The 21,019-nt window shown below is 37.4% G+C and overlaps 1 protein-coding gene across 4 annotated transcripts; it reads left to right on the top strand.

The window, feature by feature from the left end:
- ATP6V1C1 (ATPase H+ transporting V1 subunit C1) lies at window positions 1–19,552 on the top strand. 4 transcript variants are annotated; one of them, XM_061373366.1, is made up of 13 exons: window positions 1–139; window positions 4,549–4,735; window positions 7,194–7,261; window positions 8,374–8,459; window positions 9,058–9,152; window positions 11,531–11,622; window positions 12,719–12,817; window positions 14,142–14,210; window positions 15,568–15,660; window positions 15,752–15,845; window positions 16,362–16,459; window positions 17,630–17,756; window positions 18,947–19,552. In XM_061373366.1, the coding sequence occupies exons 2-13, from the start codon at window positions 4,604–4,606 to the stop codon at window positions 19,040–19,042; spliced, it is 1,149 nt and encodes a 382-aa protein (XP_061229350.1). In that variant the 5' UTR covers window positions 1–139; window positions 4,549–4,603; the 3' UTR covers window positions 19,043–19,552. The 4 variants fall into 4 exon arrangements, with proteins under 4 accessions (XP_061229350.1, XP_061229353.1, XP_061229351.1 ...); XM_061373369.1 differs by having other exon boundaries at window positions 3–139; window positions 4,553–4,735; XM_061373367.1 differs by lacking the exon at window positions 1–139 and adding an exon at window positions 179–291.
- The last annotated feature ends 1,467 nt before the right edge of the window (window positions 19,553–21,019 follow it).

The following is a 21,019-nucleotide window of genomic DNA, read 5'->3' on the forward strand; positions in this document are numbered from 1 at the left end:
CGCTGCGTCACACTTCCTCCCCCGCCCCGCCGTCTCGTGATCCACGCTGCGGCGGCGTCAGCTGACTTGGTGCTTCACGTGATCCGTTGGCGGGTGTGCAGGTGGCCGCGGCTGCCGGCGGGGGATGGAGCAGTGACCGGTAAAGGCCGTTGGGAGCAGCTGCCAGGACCCGCGCTCGGGGGGCGGAGAGGGGAGGGAGGAGTGGCTGGGCCAGGCAGCGCCGCGCTTCGAGCGGCTCGCGCAGCGCTCCGGCCTCCCCCGGCGGCGGCCCGCGCTGGGCCTGGACTGAAGGTACCGCGGGGGCGCGCCCGCTGCCGCTGCGTCTGTCAGGGGCTCTGACAGGCCTCGGCGCCGCCAAGGGGGCTGCTGGGGGTCGGGGCTGCGTTGCCGGGCTCCCGCGCCGGGACTGAGGTACCGCTGTGGGGTTCATTTCCAGGAGGATGAAGTGAAGCGCGGTCCGGGGAGCCTGTGCTGGGGCAGCTGCTCCCGGCCCGGGTGATGGGAAACGCTGTCTAATCCCGGTGATCCGGCTCAGTGGCTCCGTGGGGTTAGGGCCGGCGCCCCCACCCCGGGCACCAGCCCGCTTGCCTCTGCACGGGGCCTGTGAACTCCCCGTTGTGAACTCTCCCGGGCGCTTCCTCACTGTGGCCGCTTCTGTTTATGAACGTGATGTCCAAACACCAGGTGTCAGAAGTGATTTCTGAGGGTGGGCTTGAAGCAATAACGTCTTGGGGACTTCGTGCTGGATATTGGGAGACTTCTAAATCACATTAGTAAATTAAGCTTTACTGTTGAGCTAATTCGGAAAGAGGAAGCAATTGTCCCTCCCCCTAGAGCCATTGTTTTTGAAAAATGTGCAAAGTGTTTTAGCTGAGATTCTGTTTTGACATCACTGTATGTCCTACCAGGTACAGTGCTGGAACAGCTGCTCACTTACTTTATTGCTTAGGTTATAATATCGTATACTCCGTGAAAGATTTTTTTTTTTTTTGAGATCCGTTTTTGCTAATAATGTAGAAATTAAGCAGTATAAATTATAAATAATCATGTGAAATACATTTTTAATAATATATGGCACTTATTTTGGGCATTAGTCAAGGCTTTAAAACCAGCTACTCCAGATGAAAGCTTCAAAGAAAGAAATATTTCAAGCATTTTATAGATGAGTTCTTGCATGTTATCAAGGAAGAGATAATGCATTTCTGACATTTGATCAGCCCAACATCTTGGCAATATGTTTATGTTACTTAAATCTCTTTGTAACAGCACATGGAAGACTTGTACTTCCAAGTTTTATGATGTGAGTGTGCTTATGAGGAAGTTTCAAGGGAGACTTTTTGGGATGCTGCCCAGTTGTGGAATCTAAAATGAGAAAAGTTTGTTCTAATGGATTTCTACTATTAAGCCCTTATAAATGAGAACTTGCATTCTTCATGAGTGCTGAACAAGATAAAGATGGGTTGAAGAACTGCTGGTCTTACAGGGTTAAATTTGCTTTGTGGGGTTTTGAGGTTGTTTGGGTTTTTTTTTGAGATGTGAATGGTTTGGTTATTCAGTATCAAAATAGTAATGTTATGACCTGTGGAACTCTTTAAGTATCAAGGTAGCTAGCTCAGTGCTCTATACAAAGTTGGAATTCCGGAACCTGTTCTGTGAAGTCCTGAACTTTGGTTCAGCATGGTCTATAGAGGGATTTTTGTATGAACTTTGTTTCTCATTTTCCTAAGAAAATCCCCCTCTCCCTCCCAGTTGTATACAAACAATTCTTACTGAAGCTGGCCAAAAGATGTTTACAGTGGCATCTCAGATGATGTTTTGCTTCTTAATGTTTTTGCTCCTTAATGTGGCTTTACCCACATTCTGCAGAACTAGGACCATAGTTTCTATTCGCTTAATATCATAGTGTGGTAGGATACTGAATGGACAATGTTTAAGGAAGAAACCCCACCTTGAAAATGTTAGCTTGATTAACTGCACTGATATTAAGAAATCATGAAGTGCTCTAGTTCATTGGGTTTTAAGCATGAAAAAAGATTTGCTACAAGTCTGTCAGGTGTTTGTAACTTTAGGCTTGTTTATGGAAGACTTGCAGTCATCATATAAAGGCTGGACAATTGGTCTTTGAAAACTAACTGTAAAAGATTGGAGAACTTTACTAACTGAAAGCAGTTGTTCTTTGCAGTGGATCTGTTAAAGGTTTAATATCATTTTTCCCCTGGAAAAAGATGTTTAGATTTTTAATGGCGAACTGATTTTTCCAATCTGTAATGCAGGGAATGAGACTGTGTCATTGCAAACATGTAACTGTTTCCTTAGCTAATACAGTCTCTGGAAACTTTATACATACTCTTCAGGGGCTATGTAAGTTTTAGTGGAATACATGAGAATGTCATTTTCCATGTGTTACTGAATAAGATTCTAGATTTCTACATTATCTTTTATTTGGATATTTGCACACTGTTGCTGCCACCACCTAGACTAGTTTAGTTGTTCAATATTTATTCCAAAGCTTTTTCCAGTCCCAGTCTAGTCAAATCAAAACAAAAAACAGTTTAAAGCTTAAACACTTCAGAGTGTGCGTGTCAGCTATAATGGTGTCTCCCTGCATGTGTGAAGTTTACTGTAAACTTGACTGTTTCTTTTATGGAGCCAGAGTTCCGTGAAGTGTAGTAAAACATAATGTGTAATGCATTCACCAAGTCTGGCATATGTTAAGGCAGCTAATGCATTGAAGTAGTCCGAATAAGAGGAAATTTCATCTAATTCTGAATCGTTGATAATTAGATCTCCTGTGGAGACCTGTTATGTGAGATAATCCACTTGGTGCTAACCAAAGAAGCCCTATAACATGGCAATGACTGAAATTGCTTTAATTTTCCATTATACCTTCTGATATCAAACTCCAGTACAGTATGACCAAGGATTGTTACAGCCTTTTTGAACATGAGGGGCCAGTGGACTCCTTTTCTCCCCTGTACTATTTCCAGAAGCAAAGAACATTTTTTCCCTTATCTTTCCAGCCTGCTTTGGCAACTTGTTAGGGGAGAAGAGAGAGTAGCGCCAGTGAGGAGAGCACAGATAATTTCCAGGCTCTTCACTTTCTGCTGTTGAATAGAACCAGCTCCTCAGGTATGTGGCCCCAGCACGGGAGAGTGCCCAGAACTGGACTGGATCAGGCTGGACAAGCTTGTGTGGAGTGGAACACGTCTCTGGTCTTGTAATACTCTGATTTCTGAGATATCCGTACCTGCGTTGGCATTGTCTGTGTTTAGAATTATAGCACTGCTATAGTACTGCAGTGTCAGATGTCTAGACATCAAGAGCCTTGATAACTAGGTGGCATCGTCTCTCACTATAAACAAGGCCCTCTAATTGACAGAGGTTATCTGTTATGTCCATTCCAAGGTGTGCTTCATGATACTAATTTAACAGTTGGCAAACTTTCTTCAGTTTAGGCTTTCTGAGTAGCTGAACAAAAGAATTGGCTACCAGGCCTTTCTTTAGCTCATCTCTGACTTCAACACCCTTGATAACTTGTTGACCCTAGAATGATTACACAGGTGAAGGACCTGTGAGTATTGTTTTGGGCCAAGTTTGCTAGTGTGTCCCGAGTCTTACAAATACAATATATTATTCTCTTTCTCAAAAAAAAGTGCTGCAGTCCACTCATTATGAAATGCAGGTCAGTCTCTACTCTTTCACACTGTACAGAAGATATTTCAAATATCAACATTATGTGTTTAGATTCTGTCAAGGTACTGTTTGATTTTGTTCTTCACTTCTTCATTAAAAATGTCCAGTAACTCTTAAGCAGCTTGTTCTGTTTCTTAATAACGGAATAATGTATTTACTCTAAACTTCTTGAGCTCATTTGCAAAGTAGCTCAACATGATTTGTATTTAGCACTGATCCTCTCTTGAGTGATGCCAGTGTATGTAATATTGAAGGTCTGCAATGACAGCAGAAGTACCAAGATTAGAAAATGTCCTTCTTTTTGTTAAATTCTTTAACTGTCAGGAGAACTTTCTTTGCATGAAAGTATAAACTAAAATTTATTGCACTTAAGTATTTTTTTAATGCATTTACTCACTGTCCTAATCTGGAAAGTGATCGGAAAAACTTTTACACCAGAGTTGAATTTTTTAATTTCATTTTCTCTTATGTGTTCAGAAAAAGTTGTATGTTATAGAAGTGCTAGAAAATAAAGCTGTGAAAATACAATTTGGGTCTGGTTTTATTTGTTTTATTTTCAGTTAGATTGTTTGCTTATAATCTTTTCTGTGGAATTGCAGTTGAAAGATGCTGATGTTGCAAAGTCAGCCTGCTTTAACTTGCAGGATGAGTGGTGATTTTCCAACTATGCAAATGTGATTTGGAGGATAGGAAAAAATGTATTTAGAACCATGTGATGCTTTTGGTAAAATCTCTTATAGTGACTGGAACTACACTTTTAATAACATGGACTGAAATGTTTTTCTTAAGGCAAAGCTTTGAATCCTGAACTAATGGCAGATGTTCTTTCTTCCTCCCTCGCTTTCCTTCTACTAGCTAGCGTCTTGCCTCCATCTTCAGAAGCAGAAAGCATCAAGATAAAGACACAAAAATGACTGAGTTCTGGCTGATTTCTGCTCCTGGGGAAAAAACCTGTCAACAGACATGGGAGAAACTACATACAGCGACTACAAAAAATAACAATCTTTCTACTAATTCGAAGTTCAATATTCCAGATTTGAAGGTATGTAAGCCTCATGTCACATCCCAAGAACTATGATTGTTTTGCACCATCTTTGTTTCTTTGGACTTAAACTGTAGATGAGGAATACTTGCAGAAGTTTTAGAGAGAACAGTTGACTTCTTTTGACGATTATGTGTAGATCAAAAAAATAATTCAGACATCTTTTTTCTGAAAATCTAAATAAAAAATTCCTCACTGTGGAAGTTTTAAGGATCCAACAAGTTGTGTTCTTTCAGAAATACAGCAGTTTTCCCAACAATAGTAGTCTTGACCTCATGCTGCTAGCAGTTAGCTGGAGAAGAAAATGAGACTTAAAATGGAGACTTGTGATCTCAGTATTCATGTGATAGTTTCCTTTTCTGTTTTTGTTTGGTTGTTGTTTTTTTTTGTTTGTTTCATTCTTCTGAATTGTCTCCTTTTCTGGCTGAGATGCAATGAAAAGACTTGATTTAAAATATAGGGGTTGGTCAAACAGCTGCTGCCTTTTCACTGTACAGAAGTAACATTCTTGAATAGTGGTTATCTCCAGCTGAGGATGTGTGTTATTGAAAATAGGAAGAAAACTGTTTGAACTAATTCTGAGAAGTGAAGAGAAACAAAATTTGAAAGCAGTTTCTCTTGGTTTAATGCAATTCAGTTTTCAGAGTATGGAAAAGTTATGAGCCAGTGTATTCATTAAGGTCTATCCCAACACCCAAATGTTTCTTGAACAAGAAAATTTGTGAGCTCTGCTTAACTGAGAGAAAGCAAAAGCTCATCAAAGCCTATCAAAATAAAGAGGGGGGAAGAAAAATGGCACCAGTCTCTGTCTGGAGAATGGGTCAAGTTGAGGTGGCACAATGCCTTGTTCCTGTCTCTGCTAAGGAATGAGCTCAGGACACAAAGTGGTTCAGTGAATCTTTGAAGAGGATCTTCTAACTGCTGTAACTTATATTCATGTTCAGATTGTCCTGAGTTATTTCAAGAGATACACTACTAGAGGTAAGAAGGGGGATTACAACAAATATCTCCTCCCAGGAGATCCTTGCACGAGTCAAGATGGCTTTCCAACTGTAGGGCGCTTACAGCATTTAGAAGAGTTATCACTGAAAACTGATGTGGCCTATTAGGGTTATAAATGATTGGATTTGTTTCTACTCTACTTCCTAAAAGGGTCAGCTGCTGAGTATACTGTATCTACAATGGGAAACAGTGTGGCTTCTGTGGACCTAGGAAAACTGCTTAAAGAGTTAAACTGCTTAGTTAAAACTCACTGAATCAGTGATTTAGTCTCCATTGAACAGCAGCCTTATTGCTTAAAGACTTACTTGTTCTGTAGCTTGTGACTAGTCAAAACAGTAGCTTCTTTATTCTACATGTAGCTCAGAAGGTGGGGCATGGAAAGTGATTTGGTTGTGATGTTACTTAAGTAATTGTGCCCCTTTTTTCTTCAAGGCTAAAGAGAACAGGAATAATATAAAGTTGAGTGGTCTCAACTTGTTGACTAGGACTAGAACAAGGATGCTAGACTAAAAATAATGTTAATAGCATCCTGACTAGACAGAAGATTAATTTATGCTTAATAGTATTTCAGCATAAAATATAAACTAGTAACTAAAATATTAACGAATTGTCTTTTTGGAGGTACCTCCTACTTTCATTGAACAGAATGAGCAAATACGTAAATACTTGAAGAGAGAACCAAAGAAACTCTTACGACCTATTTAAAAGTAATCACCCTTTGGCCATTTAACTTAAGCATAGCTGTATTGTTTTTATACTTTCTGATATCTCTAGACCCGTCTGAGACTTGCTTATGAAAGAGCTAAACAGAATATCTTACTGTGCTGTAATTTCCATGCTTAAACTATACAGAGTCTAAAATGCTAAGTAGCATCCCTGGCCACAGGCTGGTATATAGATTGCTCTGAATTATTACATGAAATTAGGGAATAAAGTGTTTTCTGAAGGAGAAGTGAAGAAAGAGTGAAAGCTTCTAGACAAGCTAGGTATTCCATTACTCAATACGCCAACAGTCTGAGTGTTGCAGTTCTCTTGTATGTTCAGTGTTTTCAGTGTTCTGGTTACCTCCAGCACTGTGATAACTGATCACAGAAATTTCAGATTTGATCTGAAGTAGTAATCAAATACTTCATTAATTTCCCACAAAGACTTGTGGGAAATGCAGCCAACTCGTAATATAAAAGTTTATTTAAGATGTTTTGGATTGCTGGCATGCAGGACAGACTATACCAAACTAGACTGAGTTAGATCTGATACTCTGGTGCTTTAGGGGTATTTTGAGCAAATGAAACGCAGTGTGACTTTTTTAAGTCCACAAGCCTTGAATCCTGAAGTACAGCATTTCATGTAGCTCTACAAAGCTACCTGTTCAGGAGGCTTAGCTTTTATTGTTATTTGCTTCTATCTTTTTTATGTTTATATACAATTGCTAATGCATTTTGATTTTTCCTTCTAGGTTGGCACACTGGATGTTTTGGTTGGTTTGTCAGATGAGCTGGCTAAATTGGATGCATTTGTGGAAAGGTAACAGTTTATTTTTACTAGCATGTAAAGTATTAGAATAATAATGTGATGGTTTCCTGTGGCCTAATAATACCCAGATTATTTCTAGCTTTTTTTTTTTGTTTCATAGTGGTCCTCTGCAGGCAGTCAATAAACTAAGATTTTAGAAAGCTGAGCTGGTGGTTTTCCTGGTATCTGTACTTGGGGGAAAATAAACCTGAACTTCTTGTGGAGTAGTGGAACACTATGTGTTGATGGAGGATGGTTCTCCCTGTAGTAGTGCTAAGTGCTGCTGGGTCCTGGATAACTGGTAAAAATTGAGCCTGACAGCTGCAGGAAGTGATGATGAAATGAATAAAAACTGTTATTTTAGTAAGTTTGAGTACTATTTACAGACTTGAGAGGGTAACCACATTGTTTCCTAATCCACAGATATGATTAAACAACATTAATATTAAAATGCAAAACCTGTTCAGTTTAAAAAGATTTATGGTCCTTTGAAGCAAATGTAACAAAATTTCACATAATCAGCATTGTGGAGCCATATTCTGCTTCAAGGAGCAAAGTAGCTGCTTTTAAATAAAAAACTATTTGACATGGCATATGTGAGCAATATTAAACATAACTTTTCTTGTGAGGAAGGCAGGTCTTGAGTGTTGAATCTCATGGGGCTTAGGGCTGAGGTTTCCCCATAGCTCTTTGGTTGTCTTTGGTGTTTCATTGTCATGGTTGCCTTGTGTTTAATTTGGATTATTGATGATTTCTATCTTGCTGTCCATTTTTTAGAAAGGGGTTAGGATTTTGAAAGTAGCACAGACTTCAAAAAAAGTGTTGGAATCTAGGGAGATAATACATGAAGTTAACCCCTGTTACCTGGAGGAAGGAAGTAGCCTCACCTTGTTGAGAACTGATAAGTAGCAACACTAGAGAAGGACTTAAGTAAAGTTCTGGCATGTATTTTTAAGTTGCTTGCCTTCACATACTGAGCCCAGTTTGTGCTCTTGGAAAGCTTGTATGTAAAGCAATCAACTCTATTTTTGTATCAAATTTCAGATCAGTTTCATAAATGGTATTTCTCAAAATAGCAATTTTTTCATTCTTCTTTTTCATATCTTTTATCTTTCATTTTTCAGTGTTGTAAAGAAAGTGGCCCAGTATATGGCTGATGTTCTAGAGGACAGTAAAGATAAAGTTCAGGAGAATCTTCTGGCTAATGGAGGTAAAGCATTAACCGTGATATGTGCATCCTAAAAGTCTAGGGGGAAGGCAGTGATCCTGAAACATATTGAATGCTGCTTCTTTCTGAAAGCCTAGTTTAGACATGGAAGTGTGTTTTTCCATGAGTCACTTGCCCTGAGATAAATTGTAGGATCCAGAATGGCAAGAAATTAAAGCTACATGTTAAATACTCTCTTACAGAAACCTTTTGATCCTTGAGGGCTGTGTTTTGTCATCACTGGTCTCTGGTGGAGCATAAATAATCTTTACCACTTTTTTTTTTTCTGTTGTAACCCTCCTTTCTCTCACCCATTTTTCACAAAAAGCAAAAAATAGTTGGTCTTGTCTGTGCTTCGCCAGCCATCATTGACTTAGTAGTAAATATCATTCAGGGTCTACAGAGGTGGAAGAAACAAGGTCTGAAGGCAGAGGTCACAGATAACTTGCAACTTCATTGTTCATGTTCAAATTTCTTAAGCATCAGGGTCCATGCATGTGAAGGTCCACAGTCTGTTACAGTACACTTCTGTTACAGCAGTCCTATATAGACAGTAAAAAGACTGATGTATTATATTCTATCTTACTCTTTAAAATTTTAGTTGACTTGGTCACCTATATAACAAGGTTCCAGTGGGATATGGCCAAATACCCGATCAAGCAATCCTTGAAGAATATTTCAGAAATTATTGCAAAGGTAAGGTAATTTGTTCTATAAACAACATGTAGAAATAGGCCCACTATGTTAGATTGATACTTTCTTTAGCAGTATCATGAATCTGCCTCATTTTGCAATGACTTTTCTGAGTTATCCGCCAATTCTGCTACCAGAAGAAGTTTGTATTGTTGCATCGTTTGGCAGTTTTACACAAATATATTTTCAAGAGCTCTACTGTGAAAATGAGGTTTGCAGTTCCTCATTCTCTAACACCTTAACAGGAAGCAAAACTGGTTCTTGTTTACAATAAACTGCAGTCAGTGCAGCAGTAACAGGCTTTTGTCTATGCAGTTATCTTTTAAAAGGTCACTGACTTCACAACTGAGAGCAATTAAAGTCTTGACAATTAGGAAGCGATGAACTGATTCGTAAAGGCAGTGTTTAGTATCAATGGGTTTTGCTTTTTTTTGTTTTAACATTTCATAGTTAGACTGTTGTTGAAAGTTTTGATCCTTGGAAAATGCAGAGGGAAAGGTGGTCCATCTGCAGTTGAAACGCACTAGTTAATAGCTTAAGAAGAATCCAAACACACTGGTTAATAGCTTAATAGTTTCTGATTAATTTTTCCCCTAATGTTGTTTTCTAGTGGTACAAAACTTTTTAGAAAAGCTTTAGTGCTTTTTCTCGTAATATGAAAGAGTTTCATGAAGACATGTGCTTGTGACACTTGGAATGCTCCACGTGCTTTGCTACAGCTTGCATCAGTCAAAGAATTTAAATAAACTTAAATACTTATCTGTTTAAATTGCCTTATGTTCAGAGTATTTTGTCTAAAGCTTTGCTGTATCTTTTAAAGGTGCAAGCTGTTAACATGTTGCCAAATGAAATTGCCAGAATATTCAGGTTTTTAATGACTTCCTCCTGCTGCAGACAAGTGAGCTTGTGTGTTACTGTAAACAAGGTCACTATATAGTGAAGGGACTTTACTTATATTTATTTTGTGGAAACAAAATCATTATCTGGATCCCCAAGCTGAAGTGTTGTATGCAAAACAAAATGTTCTGTCAGTGGTCAAAGTCCAAGTAAAGGTAGAGTCCCTTGACTACGTTCAGATATTTGTCCCTGGGAATCTTTATATGCTTGTTCTTCATACCATAGTGATGAAGCATTGAAGGAGGGAACAGGCAGCATTACAATGCCAAACCAGTACTGTACCTTATTCTTTCAGTCATCCATCTGTTATGGTGTATATTGAATGTAAAGTACTAGGAACATGATTGGAAGCTGAAAACCTACTAATTGCTTAATTTGTTATTCTACTTGCTGCCAAGTTACCTAGCTGGGAGTGAATTATTTTTGGCAGTCATGCTGGAGGGTGAATTTGAGAAGAATGGCTTACTAGAACAGCAGTGGCAAGCTGAATGTGAGAATCTGAGTCTAATCAGTAAAATAGTTGAAGCTTTGATATGAAAGTTTTAAAGATGATTGTAGGCTGCCAGTGACACTAAATGTAGAATGCTACCTGTAGTTGATTAGACAGATATATTTATCTGAAATAAGTTAGATTCAAGCCTGAAATACTGTTTATCTGTCTACGCTGGCACTGGCGCTGTGTAACTTCAGACATTCCAAAATACATACATTTTCACTAATTGAAGAAAGCCTCTATAAACCAGTTTCTTTATATTTGTAAGTCAGTGCCAGTGTAAAACATCAGCATGAAAGATGACTTTGTGAAGGGAGATGGTGTTAAAATTTATTGTGTTTACATTTGCAGACATACCATGGGAAATAGTTCTGGGGGAAAAAAGACATAAAATAACAGTATTTAGAACTGTAAGTAATAACAGCCATTTAGAATTGGGCAGATGATTCATACAGTTGATATTCTGTCTTTCAGTGCCCAAGGCTGCTCACCTTAAAAAGTGCAACTGCAGTAGGCAAATACGGTGCAACAGTTTCCTCTTAAGTTGTAGATAATGGTTTGGATTACTTAATTTTTGGATTTACTACTCATAAAACTGTACCTTCATTCTTGGCACTGAAACTAATGAGGGAAGAATATAATGAGAAGTGAAGTAACAGCTGGGGGAAATGGTACCCACTGTGTCAGGACAGGTGTCAGCCTGAAGGTGATGGAGTAATGATCAGCTGGGTTGTGGTACCATGTCCAGCTGATGCTGAAGAGGATGTGTAACTTTTATTACTGGCTGATTTTCCTTTAAAGGAATTCTACCATAGAGTTTTCTGAGTTTTTGAGTGAATTTTCTCAAGCACTGGAGAAACAAACATTTTAACCTGTGTGGGGTTTTTTTTTTTTTATTATAAAGTTTTTGTTGGCAGATCTAAGATTTGAAATTAAGAAATAATTTTTAAAATATTCCAGTTCTTTAGACACTGTTCCTTTTCTCTTTAAGGGAGTAAACCAGATTGACAATGATCTAAAAGCAAGAGCCTCAGCATACAATAATCTGAAAGGGAACCTTCAGAATTTGGAAAGAAAGAATGCGTAAGTCATTGTTTTTTTTGCTAATGTAGCACAGGAAAGTTACCTAACCATGAAAACTTTATCCTGTGTTAAGTGCAGGTTCTAAGTTTAATGTATTTTTGAGATGTTTATCAATCTTAAATAGCAGCTGTCATAAAAGCACATTTATTACCTGTTGACTCGTTGGTAATAGCTCACTTGCAATTGATAGGCAGTTCTGAAATACACAAAAGCATATACAAATACTGTAAATTGCTGGAGCTTTTGAGAGAAGCTTGCTGTTAAACTGCTGCGTAGCATTGCTACTTGGATGTCTGTCTAAACAAGGAAGTCTGTCCCTTCACTCTATTTTGTGCTTTAAGCATACTAATATTGCTGGATTTCTTCCCTCAGAATTAACCAGCAGAGTGACAGCTGTTGTGTACATGAAGATAATAAATTAAACAAGGACTGCATGCACTCTTGTCATGTACATGTGGTGATTATCTGGAATACAGTTGAGGTACAGCAGTACTTCTGGGTAAATATGGTTGATTAATTTGACCCAGCCCTACCATTGCAGTTAATGGTACAAGCCTGCTGCCTGATTCAGAACCATGGGTCATGCTAATGACAGCCACTTTATGAGTGAGCCATACATTCTGCATTAAGGCATGGTAATTTTGTCAGTTAAGCCCCATTAAATCTGTGTATGTTCTTAGTCTTTTATGAACATGAGGCAGTATACTGCTTTACATTTTTATTCAGGTTCTGTATATAGGTCTGTACGGGATTAGTTGTCATCCTGAGGCTCTATATACTGCACTTCACAGATAATGGTTTTAATGCTTCTAGTGTTTTTAAACCAAGTTTTTAAAAGATAACTTGGCTTCTTAAGTGTGTGAGGTGTTTGGAATTTGGAAACCATGCACAGCAGTGGAACTACTAGTAAAAACTTCCAGTGACTTTAGACAGTAAGATATAAAATACATATAAGGAGACATTTTGTTTGCTCTGCTAATAGCGAATGCTTAGATAAAATATGGTTTTGAAAATGTTACACCATCAAGCACTGGGAATTTATCCAGACAAATTTAGTTTTTAAACATGTATTTACTTTGTGTTTGTTTCTCTGCAGGGGAAGCTTGCTAACCAGAAGTCTTGCTGATATTGTAAAGAAAGAGGACTTTGTACTCGATTCAGAATATTTGGTCACGTTATTAGTGATTGTACCGAAGTAAGTTTGTCGTTTGTCCAAAAAGCACAATAAAATAAGAAATTAAAGTCAAATAATATATCCCACAGCCCTTTAGTACTGTAAGAAAGGACGTCTGAATTTGTTTGGGGTTCCTGGATGAATGAACACAAATGTCTGGATGCTTAGTAGAGGCAAATGAGCCTGCGTACCCGCATTCCACTCTACGTGAGAACTCATCATAAGGAATGCTGAGTGCTGTTGAATTTCTTTAAGAAAGTGGAGGTTTGTCTCTTAGCTAATATTAGCTGTCAGTAGTGATGTTGCAGAAGGTAACCTGATGAAAATACTGAGTGAAAACATGACTTGTTTTACATTAGAAAGCTTAATGATGGAATTATCCTGGTTAGAATTATGGGCTTACACCACTTAGTGAGCAAAGTGAACTCTTTACTACTTTGCTCTACAATTTTTTTTCAGATTGCCAGAGCGTTGCTTTTTAACTTGCTTATGTCTCTGCCAGTGTAACACTGCTTACATCATGTCACTGGTTTGCTGGGGGGAGCAGGTTGTTCCTGTCTGAAATATTTAAACAACAAAAGCCCCACCTTTTACCCTGACCAAGGGAAGTGGCAGTAAAGATATCCTTAGGACTCTTGTCAAATGAGAAAATGGCCCTAGACTGTCATTCTGGAGCTGGGAACAAAGGCAGCTTCTAACTTGTAAAGATAGCCAGTAGGCTGTTAATCACATGAAGCAGTAGTCTCTGTCACCAGTAAAACTGGTGAAGGTAAAACCAGTTTTGCAGTGGCTTTAGAAGAAAACAAGTGGTTAGTATATCTTGACCGTTCTCTCTTCTGCATTTCACTTGGCTTTGGTGTTCAAAGAGTGAAATCTGTTCACCACCAGCTACAGAAAGGCAAGACTTCCAAAATTCTCAGTCTTTCAGGCAAGTGCAGGACTCTGGGGAGCCCGTTTGTAATTGTGGAAAAGTATTCCTATTAGGAACTTGCATAAGGAACTTCTGATAAACCTTGACTGTTAAGTTTGTTTGGTCCCCTGGGATCTGTATTCAGTGATGACTGATTTAATGGCTCTTTAATTTCAGAAATTTTACACTTATAGACTTATATGAAGACTGAAGATAAAATGTGTTACTTTTGCTATCATTACAGTTTATTTAGCAGTGATCTTAAAAACAGCATGATGAAGACTGTCCCTTACATCTTGTGTATTTCTGACAACCTTACACCTGTGTTGAAAGACTTTGATGATTAAATGTTTTCAATTCCTTTAATTGATCCATTAATCTATGTTTTCTTAACTACAGTACTAAAAATGTAATTATAACCTGTGTATCGTGTAGGTCAAATTATAATGACTGGGTTAAGCAATACGAAACACTAGCAGAGATGGTTGTACCACGTTCCAGCAAGTAAGTAGTTAAAAGCTAAATCTCGTATTTGCATGTGCTCTATTTTACAGGTGATCTTTAACTGTAGTGACTTTGGATTTTTAAAATTAGTCAAAAACTTGACAAAATATCTAGCTTTGTAGCTTTAGCTGATCAAGCTTTTTATGTTGTAGTAAAGTTAAAAATCAAAGGAACTCTAGGGTTAAAAAAAATTACCAAACTAACTTATGGGGCAAGAGTAAAATAACTGAAAAGTTAATCTAGTTCAGGTCAGGTACATTCAGCTTCAAGCTAGTGCATGGCGGTATTTAGCAATAAATGGTAGCTGCTAGCCTGTAAGCTTTATGCCTGTATTCAGAGGACTTGAAGCAAGTTACATACACTCTTTGAAAGCTGCTAAAGAATGAAGAACTGGAAATGTGGTTGGTTTTCTTGGTGCAAGGAAAAGTAACTTGTCTCTTTTGAGCTAACAAAGGTCCTTGGTACCAAGCTGGTGCTTGCTAGCTGTGATGGGCAAGACTTGAGGCCAAGACTTGGTAGGACCATTAAGCCACTTAAGCCATCTTGTAACCACACTGAAAATAGAGTCAACATGTAGCACAAAACATTGATAATGTTGTTAATATTAACTGACAGAGTGGGGTTCTGATCAGGCCGTTTGGATATTGCCAGTTCTATGCTTATCATAAAATCTGACCTTGCTCTTGCTAACTTCACATTTGAATTGGATCAGCTTAAGCCTAGTGGGAGATCTGCTAATGGGTCTTGTTTAATTACTGGGAAAGAATAACTTAGGCATTGCCTAAAAAGAGATTACTTGTTAAACTTCTTATTAAAGGCAGTATGGCATTGAGGGACAGCCTAAATCTCTGCTCAAAATAAGCGGTATTGTCTTGAGCCGTAAAATAGTAAATCTAAGGATTGTCTTTACAGCCTAAGAAATGCCCTTTTTCTTAACCTAAGTATCTTTAATTTGTGTGCTTTTCTATTTTAAATCTATTTCATTTTTTTTTAAACATGCATTTCTATGAATTCTGTGGTTCAAACTTTTCAGTATTAAACAAGCTTTAGTTCATTTTTCTGTAAAATCATTTTAACTTGAACAAATACCCAGGCATGTATGAAGTGTTTGAGTGGTGAAGTCTCTGAATGTGAAAAGGAAACTGCTGTTCTTTACGAAGGGAGTAATTAAGAGCAGTTGCTAAAGTTTCAGTTACTTTCTGTATAAGGTGTTTAATTTGGGAACTAATCCTGTATGATTATCTACAGTTATGTTCTTGCCTAGTAGCAATAAGTACAAGTTAAACTACTGTATATCACATCTGTGGTGACCTGAATCTTATTAATTCTGACACTTTTTTTCTTTTCTCCTTTGTAGTGTACTCTTTGAGGATCAAGATAGTTACCTTTGTAACGTCACCTTGTTCAGGAAGGCAGTGGATGACTTCAAGCATAAAGCCAGAGAATATAAGTAAGGCTTATTTTGTGTGTGTTCTGTCTCTCATGCTTTGAAGGATCTCTGGATAGCTACTTTTGATTTTTTTATTCACTTCCAAATGCAGATTTATGGTCCGTGACTTCCAGTATAATGAAGAAGAGATGAAAGCAGATAAAGAAGAAATGAATAGACTGTCAACAGACAAGAAGAAGCAGTTTGTAAGTCTGTAAACTAGTCATTACAGAAACATGAGACATCTAAGACTTGCTATTGCTACGTAGCAATTTCATGAACTTGTGATTCTGAGAAAACATTGCTTAAGATGACATGACGTAGCCAAACTGCCACCCACCTAATCTGCTCAGGGATAATTGAGTTTCCTCTAGCGCAAATGCTCCTCTCTGCAGTTGAACCTAGTGCTGATATTGCAGCTCATCATATGTGAAGTTTGAAAATGAGCAAGTATTTGAATGAAATAATCAGATATTACTAAAATGGTCCGTAATATAGTTAGCCCATGGCAGCTGAGATTGTGTACTGAAAAGATACTGGAAGTCTCATTAAATTTCTTGTAATATCAAAACAGCTTTGATCCATTACGTCATAGTGAAACTCTGCCTTTAAGTTGTCTTTATTATCATGGTACAGATACAGAGTATCTGCTCAAATATGATTAATGGATTTAATGTTTTTCTGGAGTTTGAATAAGAATTTTTTTCTCTTTCCTTTCACAGGGGCCTCTGGTTCGGTGGCTGAAAGTTAATTTCAGTGAAGCTTTCATTGCATGGATTCATGTGAAAGCACTACGAGTTTTTGTTGAATCTGTTTTAAGGTAATGAGGCAGACCTGAATAGTGTGTTTCTTCCTAGACTTTGTAAGAATTTACATTTAACTTGGGGTTACCAAACTGGGTATGAATGCCACTTTTCCATGAAGGAGGAAACAAGAAATAGGGCAGTAAAAATAGCTGATGGCAATAGCTCTTGTTGATAGTTGAGTAGATAATTGTGTATCTTGCCTCTTTCCACCAGTGCTTTAGGAATTACAGATACTCTGTAAGTTGCAGCAAGGCATTTCTGTTGATTCTTAGCTTGCTTTATGACCTGCTTGTGTAGAGAGCTTACTGTATCTTCTATTTAAATGAGAAATTGGAATAATTCAGAATAAAAGAGTAATGTAGCTTGACATTTTGAAATGTATGCTTTTTCTTTAATATATGCCTTTTGAAGAGTTTTGTAGTCTAAACTTTTTAAGTATAAAACCATTCATTACCCTAACTACAAAACTTCTCTCTTTTCTTTTGTTTTTTTTTTATGTCATACCTATCCAGAAATATAGTTACTAAGTTGACTTAAGATGAACTGTATTTGTTCTGTAGAAGGAAGGACCTGAATGATTATTAGAGTTGAAAGGACTTCTACCTTAGTTAGAAAATGGAAAGGGTTTTTTTTTTTTAGCCTTTATAATAAGTTATCATAAAGGATAAATCATAAAGGACTTATTAAAGGACAACCAGAGAAGAAAAGAAAAAGAAATCACATTAAATTGTATTCTGATCTGTTTCATAACTGCTACGGGCTGAAATCTGAAGACAAACTTGAGTAAGGAAGAAAGCTGAACTTGATTTGTATATTTGCATATGTTTCCACACATCTAGAAAAGAGGAATGAGTAGAGACTAGATTCTACACCTAGTGACATAAGTGAAGCCTTGCAAGTAACCTAATTGGAATGTTCAAATAGTAGTTCACGACTTCAGGTAACTTTGAGAATTGTGCTAAGGACTCAAGGATTTAAAATGATTTTAAAAGCATTTAGGCTTCTGTTTTGTTATTTTAAAGTTTAGGAATAGTTCTATTTTATTGATACCTTAAGAACTGTAGGAACAGAATGGTCTTGCAAAAATGAAAATGAGCAGAATTTCCTCTTCAGTAACAGGTTTCATTCTCAAAATAAAATTCTGCTTGAAAGAAAACTTTATTTCAGCTTTTTCATTTCCTCAGGTATGGTCTGCCAGTTAATTTCCAGGCAATGCTGCTTCAGCCTAATAAGAAAACAATGAAGAAACTGAGGGAGGTGTTGTATGACTTATACAAGCACCTCGACAGCAGTGCAGCAGCTATCATTGATGTAAGTATTTTTGTTAAGTGTTGCTCCCCTTCAGTATTAGGTTTAATCTGTTTAAACAGAAAAGTTATGTTTACTTTATTACAAAGCTCCACCTCTCCATATTCTGCATCATCTCTCAGTACAGAAAATTCTCTTGTTATAAAAATGCCACTTCTGTTTTACACTTTTGCAAAGCAGATGGTGTTTAATGTTGGAACCTGCATTTGATGAGCTGTCTGGTATAAAAGTCTCATGTAATTTCTTCTTACTGCATTTTTCCCTACTACTGATGGAAAGATATCTTACAGACTCTCCATACGTACTCCTATCCTCAGAGAATTCAAAGTCAACTTTGATCTGAAACTGGTTTAACAAACTTTGACACTTTTCATCTCTTTGTCTTTGAGCCCACAAGGAATACATGAATTGTCCACAGTCTGTGGTTAAAGTGGCCTTTAACAAGAAATAAAAATTGCTTCAGTATTGGTTCCATTACTGTCTGTGATCAGTCTCTGCTGAAGGAGACAGAATAGATCTCAAGATGAAGTCATCCTTTCCATCTGTAGAGGTCTCATTGTGTTTAAAACTGCGTTGCTGGGAGTCTTAATCTACTGATTTGTTTTGTATTGAAAAGCAGTGCTTTTCATAGTTAAAAATTGACTAAAAAGAGACCACACAACAAGTTTAGCTGGATTTTAAAAGATTAAAAATAATTTTTCTTAACATTATATTTAATGTATATTAATGTATATTTAATGTTTTTCCAAAGTATTTCTGGGCCTTTTTGGGGAAAAAAAAAAAGAAGAAAGAAAGGGGATGTGAGACAATTAAATTGGAAATTAAAGATGCTGAGCTTCATTTAACTGGATGGATCATTCAGAACCTTGTATTGTTCTTTCCATAAACTGTTTGAGTTTAGAAGAATTTAAAACAATTGCAGTACTTGTCCTTCCATTTAGTGGTGGCGAGTTTACTACAGGAATAGAGATGAAATACTGATACACAACTACTTAGATTTTTGAAAAAAGCACTTTTATTTCACTTTGAAAAATATTGTTAGTTGTCTCAAACTTCTAACTTCATTGCTTGAACAGTCACTTGAACATGGAAATTTAAGCTTCTTTGCTTATAAAACATATGAATGTTTCACCTACTTCTGAGTAGGAGTCTGAATTGTAAGAGTATAACTGGTCTCAAAACTTTATTTGCAGGCATCTATGGATATTCCAGGCTTAAACCTCAGTCAGCAGGAGTACTACCCGTATGTGTACTACAAGATCGATTGTAATTTGCTGGAATTCAAGTAAAAGTTCCCTAACATGACAATCTTCTCAGTGTTGGTGTAAACAAGCAGAAGTGAGATTGAAGTACAGTAATACTTTTAACACTGTTAATCATATGCTTGCTTCTTATGTTAGGTGAATTTAACACACAGTGGTCCATCTCTATAGACATTTTCTTTTTAAAGAACAGAGTATAGGTAATCTGCTTTTAATCAATTATGTCTGTAAATGTATATTGAGAGAATTGAAGTATTTATAAACAGAGTGATTTATTTAAGGAAAAGCTCATTCCTCTTTCATATGGTGGTCTGTGTTAATTCCCTTTACCATTGTTTATAAAAAATGTTTACAGAATAGTGTAAATGTTCATGGCCATTTTGTTCATTTGATTTAGCTGGTACAATTGTGTTAATGTTGTTGAACTGTGATGTAAAGTATGTAAAATTGGTATGAAATTGTGCTTTATGAATGGTTTAAAATTACAATTGAAGCACTGTAAACACAGGAGAAAATAAACATACCTGTGCAAATGTGTCACTTTCTCATACCACGTATAACTGTAGATACCTTCATCTAAACTGAACCAGCGTATTAAGTCTTAAAAGCAATGCTTCAGTCAAATACTTTTAGGAGATATAGTTATTTGTGCAGAAATGTTCAAGTATGTTTAGCCACTAAACCTACATACGACTATTTTCCAGGTTTATACCTTTGTGACTGTAAAGAAAAGATACAGAACAATTATTGGCAAGGTGGCAGTAACCTGGGATGCTAGGCTGGCCTGGGATTTTTTTTTGTAATTCTTTGTTGTCAATCAGTCAAAGCCTGGGAGTACTGCCTACGTTATGGCTTTGAATAGTCTAATAGTAGATGTTTGCTTTTTATTGTTATTATTATTTATTGTTATTTATTGTTTGAAGTACTGTAACCGCTGGAAGTTTTTCTAATCTGGTCCCTAACTGAAAATACCAGTGCTGTGCATCTAAGCTGCATAGAGCTTCCCACAGTAGACTCTCTACTCATGAACCAGAAGCACTTCTGAGGAATTTGCTGTCTTTGATTAAGCCAACACTGAGATATCTATTAAAACAGAAGGGTAGTTTTTGAGTGCAGGAGTTACATCTAGCTACTGATAATGATGTGGAGTTTGAAGTCTATAAAAATACTAACTCTATAAAATGATATTTGCTTTTCTTACTGTTTTCATAGGTGAAAAGGGAAAGGGCAAGATCAGGTGTTCAGTTGTGCTCACACTCCCATGCTCTCTCATTTTCTTACAGAAGGTAACAGCTGCTTACTGTGTTGGCCAAATTGTTAAAGTGTGTGAGCAAGTAGAAGGGGTTTTCCTCTTTATCGCTCAGCTCTGCCCCTTCCACTGGCTTTTATTACTATAAAGATAGTCATCTTGGTTCTGAGCCTGCTGTGACTGAGATAAACTACCTAGGTGTAAAGAGGCCTTCTTTTTGGTCCACTGGAAGCATTTAATTTTGCTTTCTTGATCACAGATGGAATTGGGCGAAACTGTTACCTTTGTTCTTAATCTTAGTTCTTTTTGGATTTTTGTTTTCAAAGCCTTCCTATGAACAAGTGCAGTATAAAGGCTTAGGTTTCCAGTGAGTACCACACAAACTGTTTTGCTGTGTTCTTTACCCTGTTCAAGGTACCTGGTGCCTGCTAAAGCAGCACTTGATTCTCCCCAAAAGAATGGAAGCAAAAGCCAGCTGGACAATAGAGTGACACCACCACTCAAGGTGAGGGAAGCAGTCGTTATCCTGTCACAGGCAAAACAGACTTGACTTGAGGAAGATGAAGTTTATTGCCAATTAAAATAGATTTGGATGGTGAGAAGCAGGCAAAAAAATGAAACACCTTATGTCCCTTCTTTTTTCTGAGACTCAACTTCACTTCTTTTACTCCCAACCTCCTTCCTTCTTCCCAGCAGTAGAGAGGGATGAGGAGTGGGGTGTTATTGCCACTTTACAACAGTTCCTCTTAGCTTCA

Source organism: Neopsephotus bourkii, unplaced genomic scaffold (genome assembly GCF_033783945.1).
Source record: "Neopsephotus bourkii isolate Nb327-2 ecotype Australia unplaced genomic scaffold, CSIRO-AGI_Nbou_v1 NB_1630, whole genome shotgun sequence".
Taxonomy (NCBI): Eukaryota; Metazoa; Chordata; class Aves; order Psittaciformes; family Psittacidae; genus Neopsephotus; species Neopsephotus bourkii.

What these genes read in the sequence shown, in the direction of transcription:
- ATP6V1C1 (XM_061373366.1), top strand. Translation starts at nt 4,604, where the DNA reads ATGACTGAGTTCTGGCTGATTTCTGCTCCTGGGGAAAAAACCTGTCAA. An exon ending in GTTGTACCACGTTCCAGCAA is followed by an intron (nt 14,211 to 15,567) that starts GTAAGTAGTTAA and finishes TCTCCTTTGTAG; the next exon opens with TGTACTCTTTGAGGATCAAG. An exon ending in CATAAAGCCAGAGAATATAA is followed by an intron (nt 15,661 to 15,751) that starts GTAAGGCTTATT and finishes TTCCAAATGCAG; the next exon opens with ATTTATGGTCCGTGACTTCC.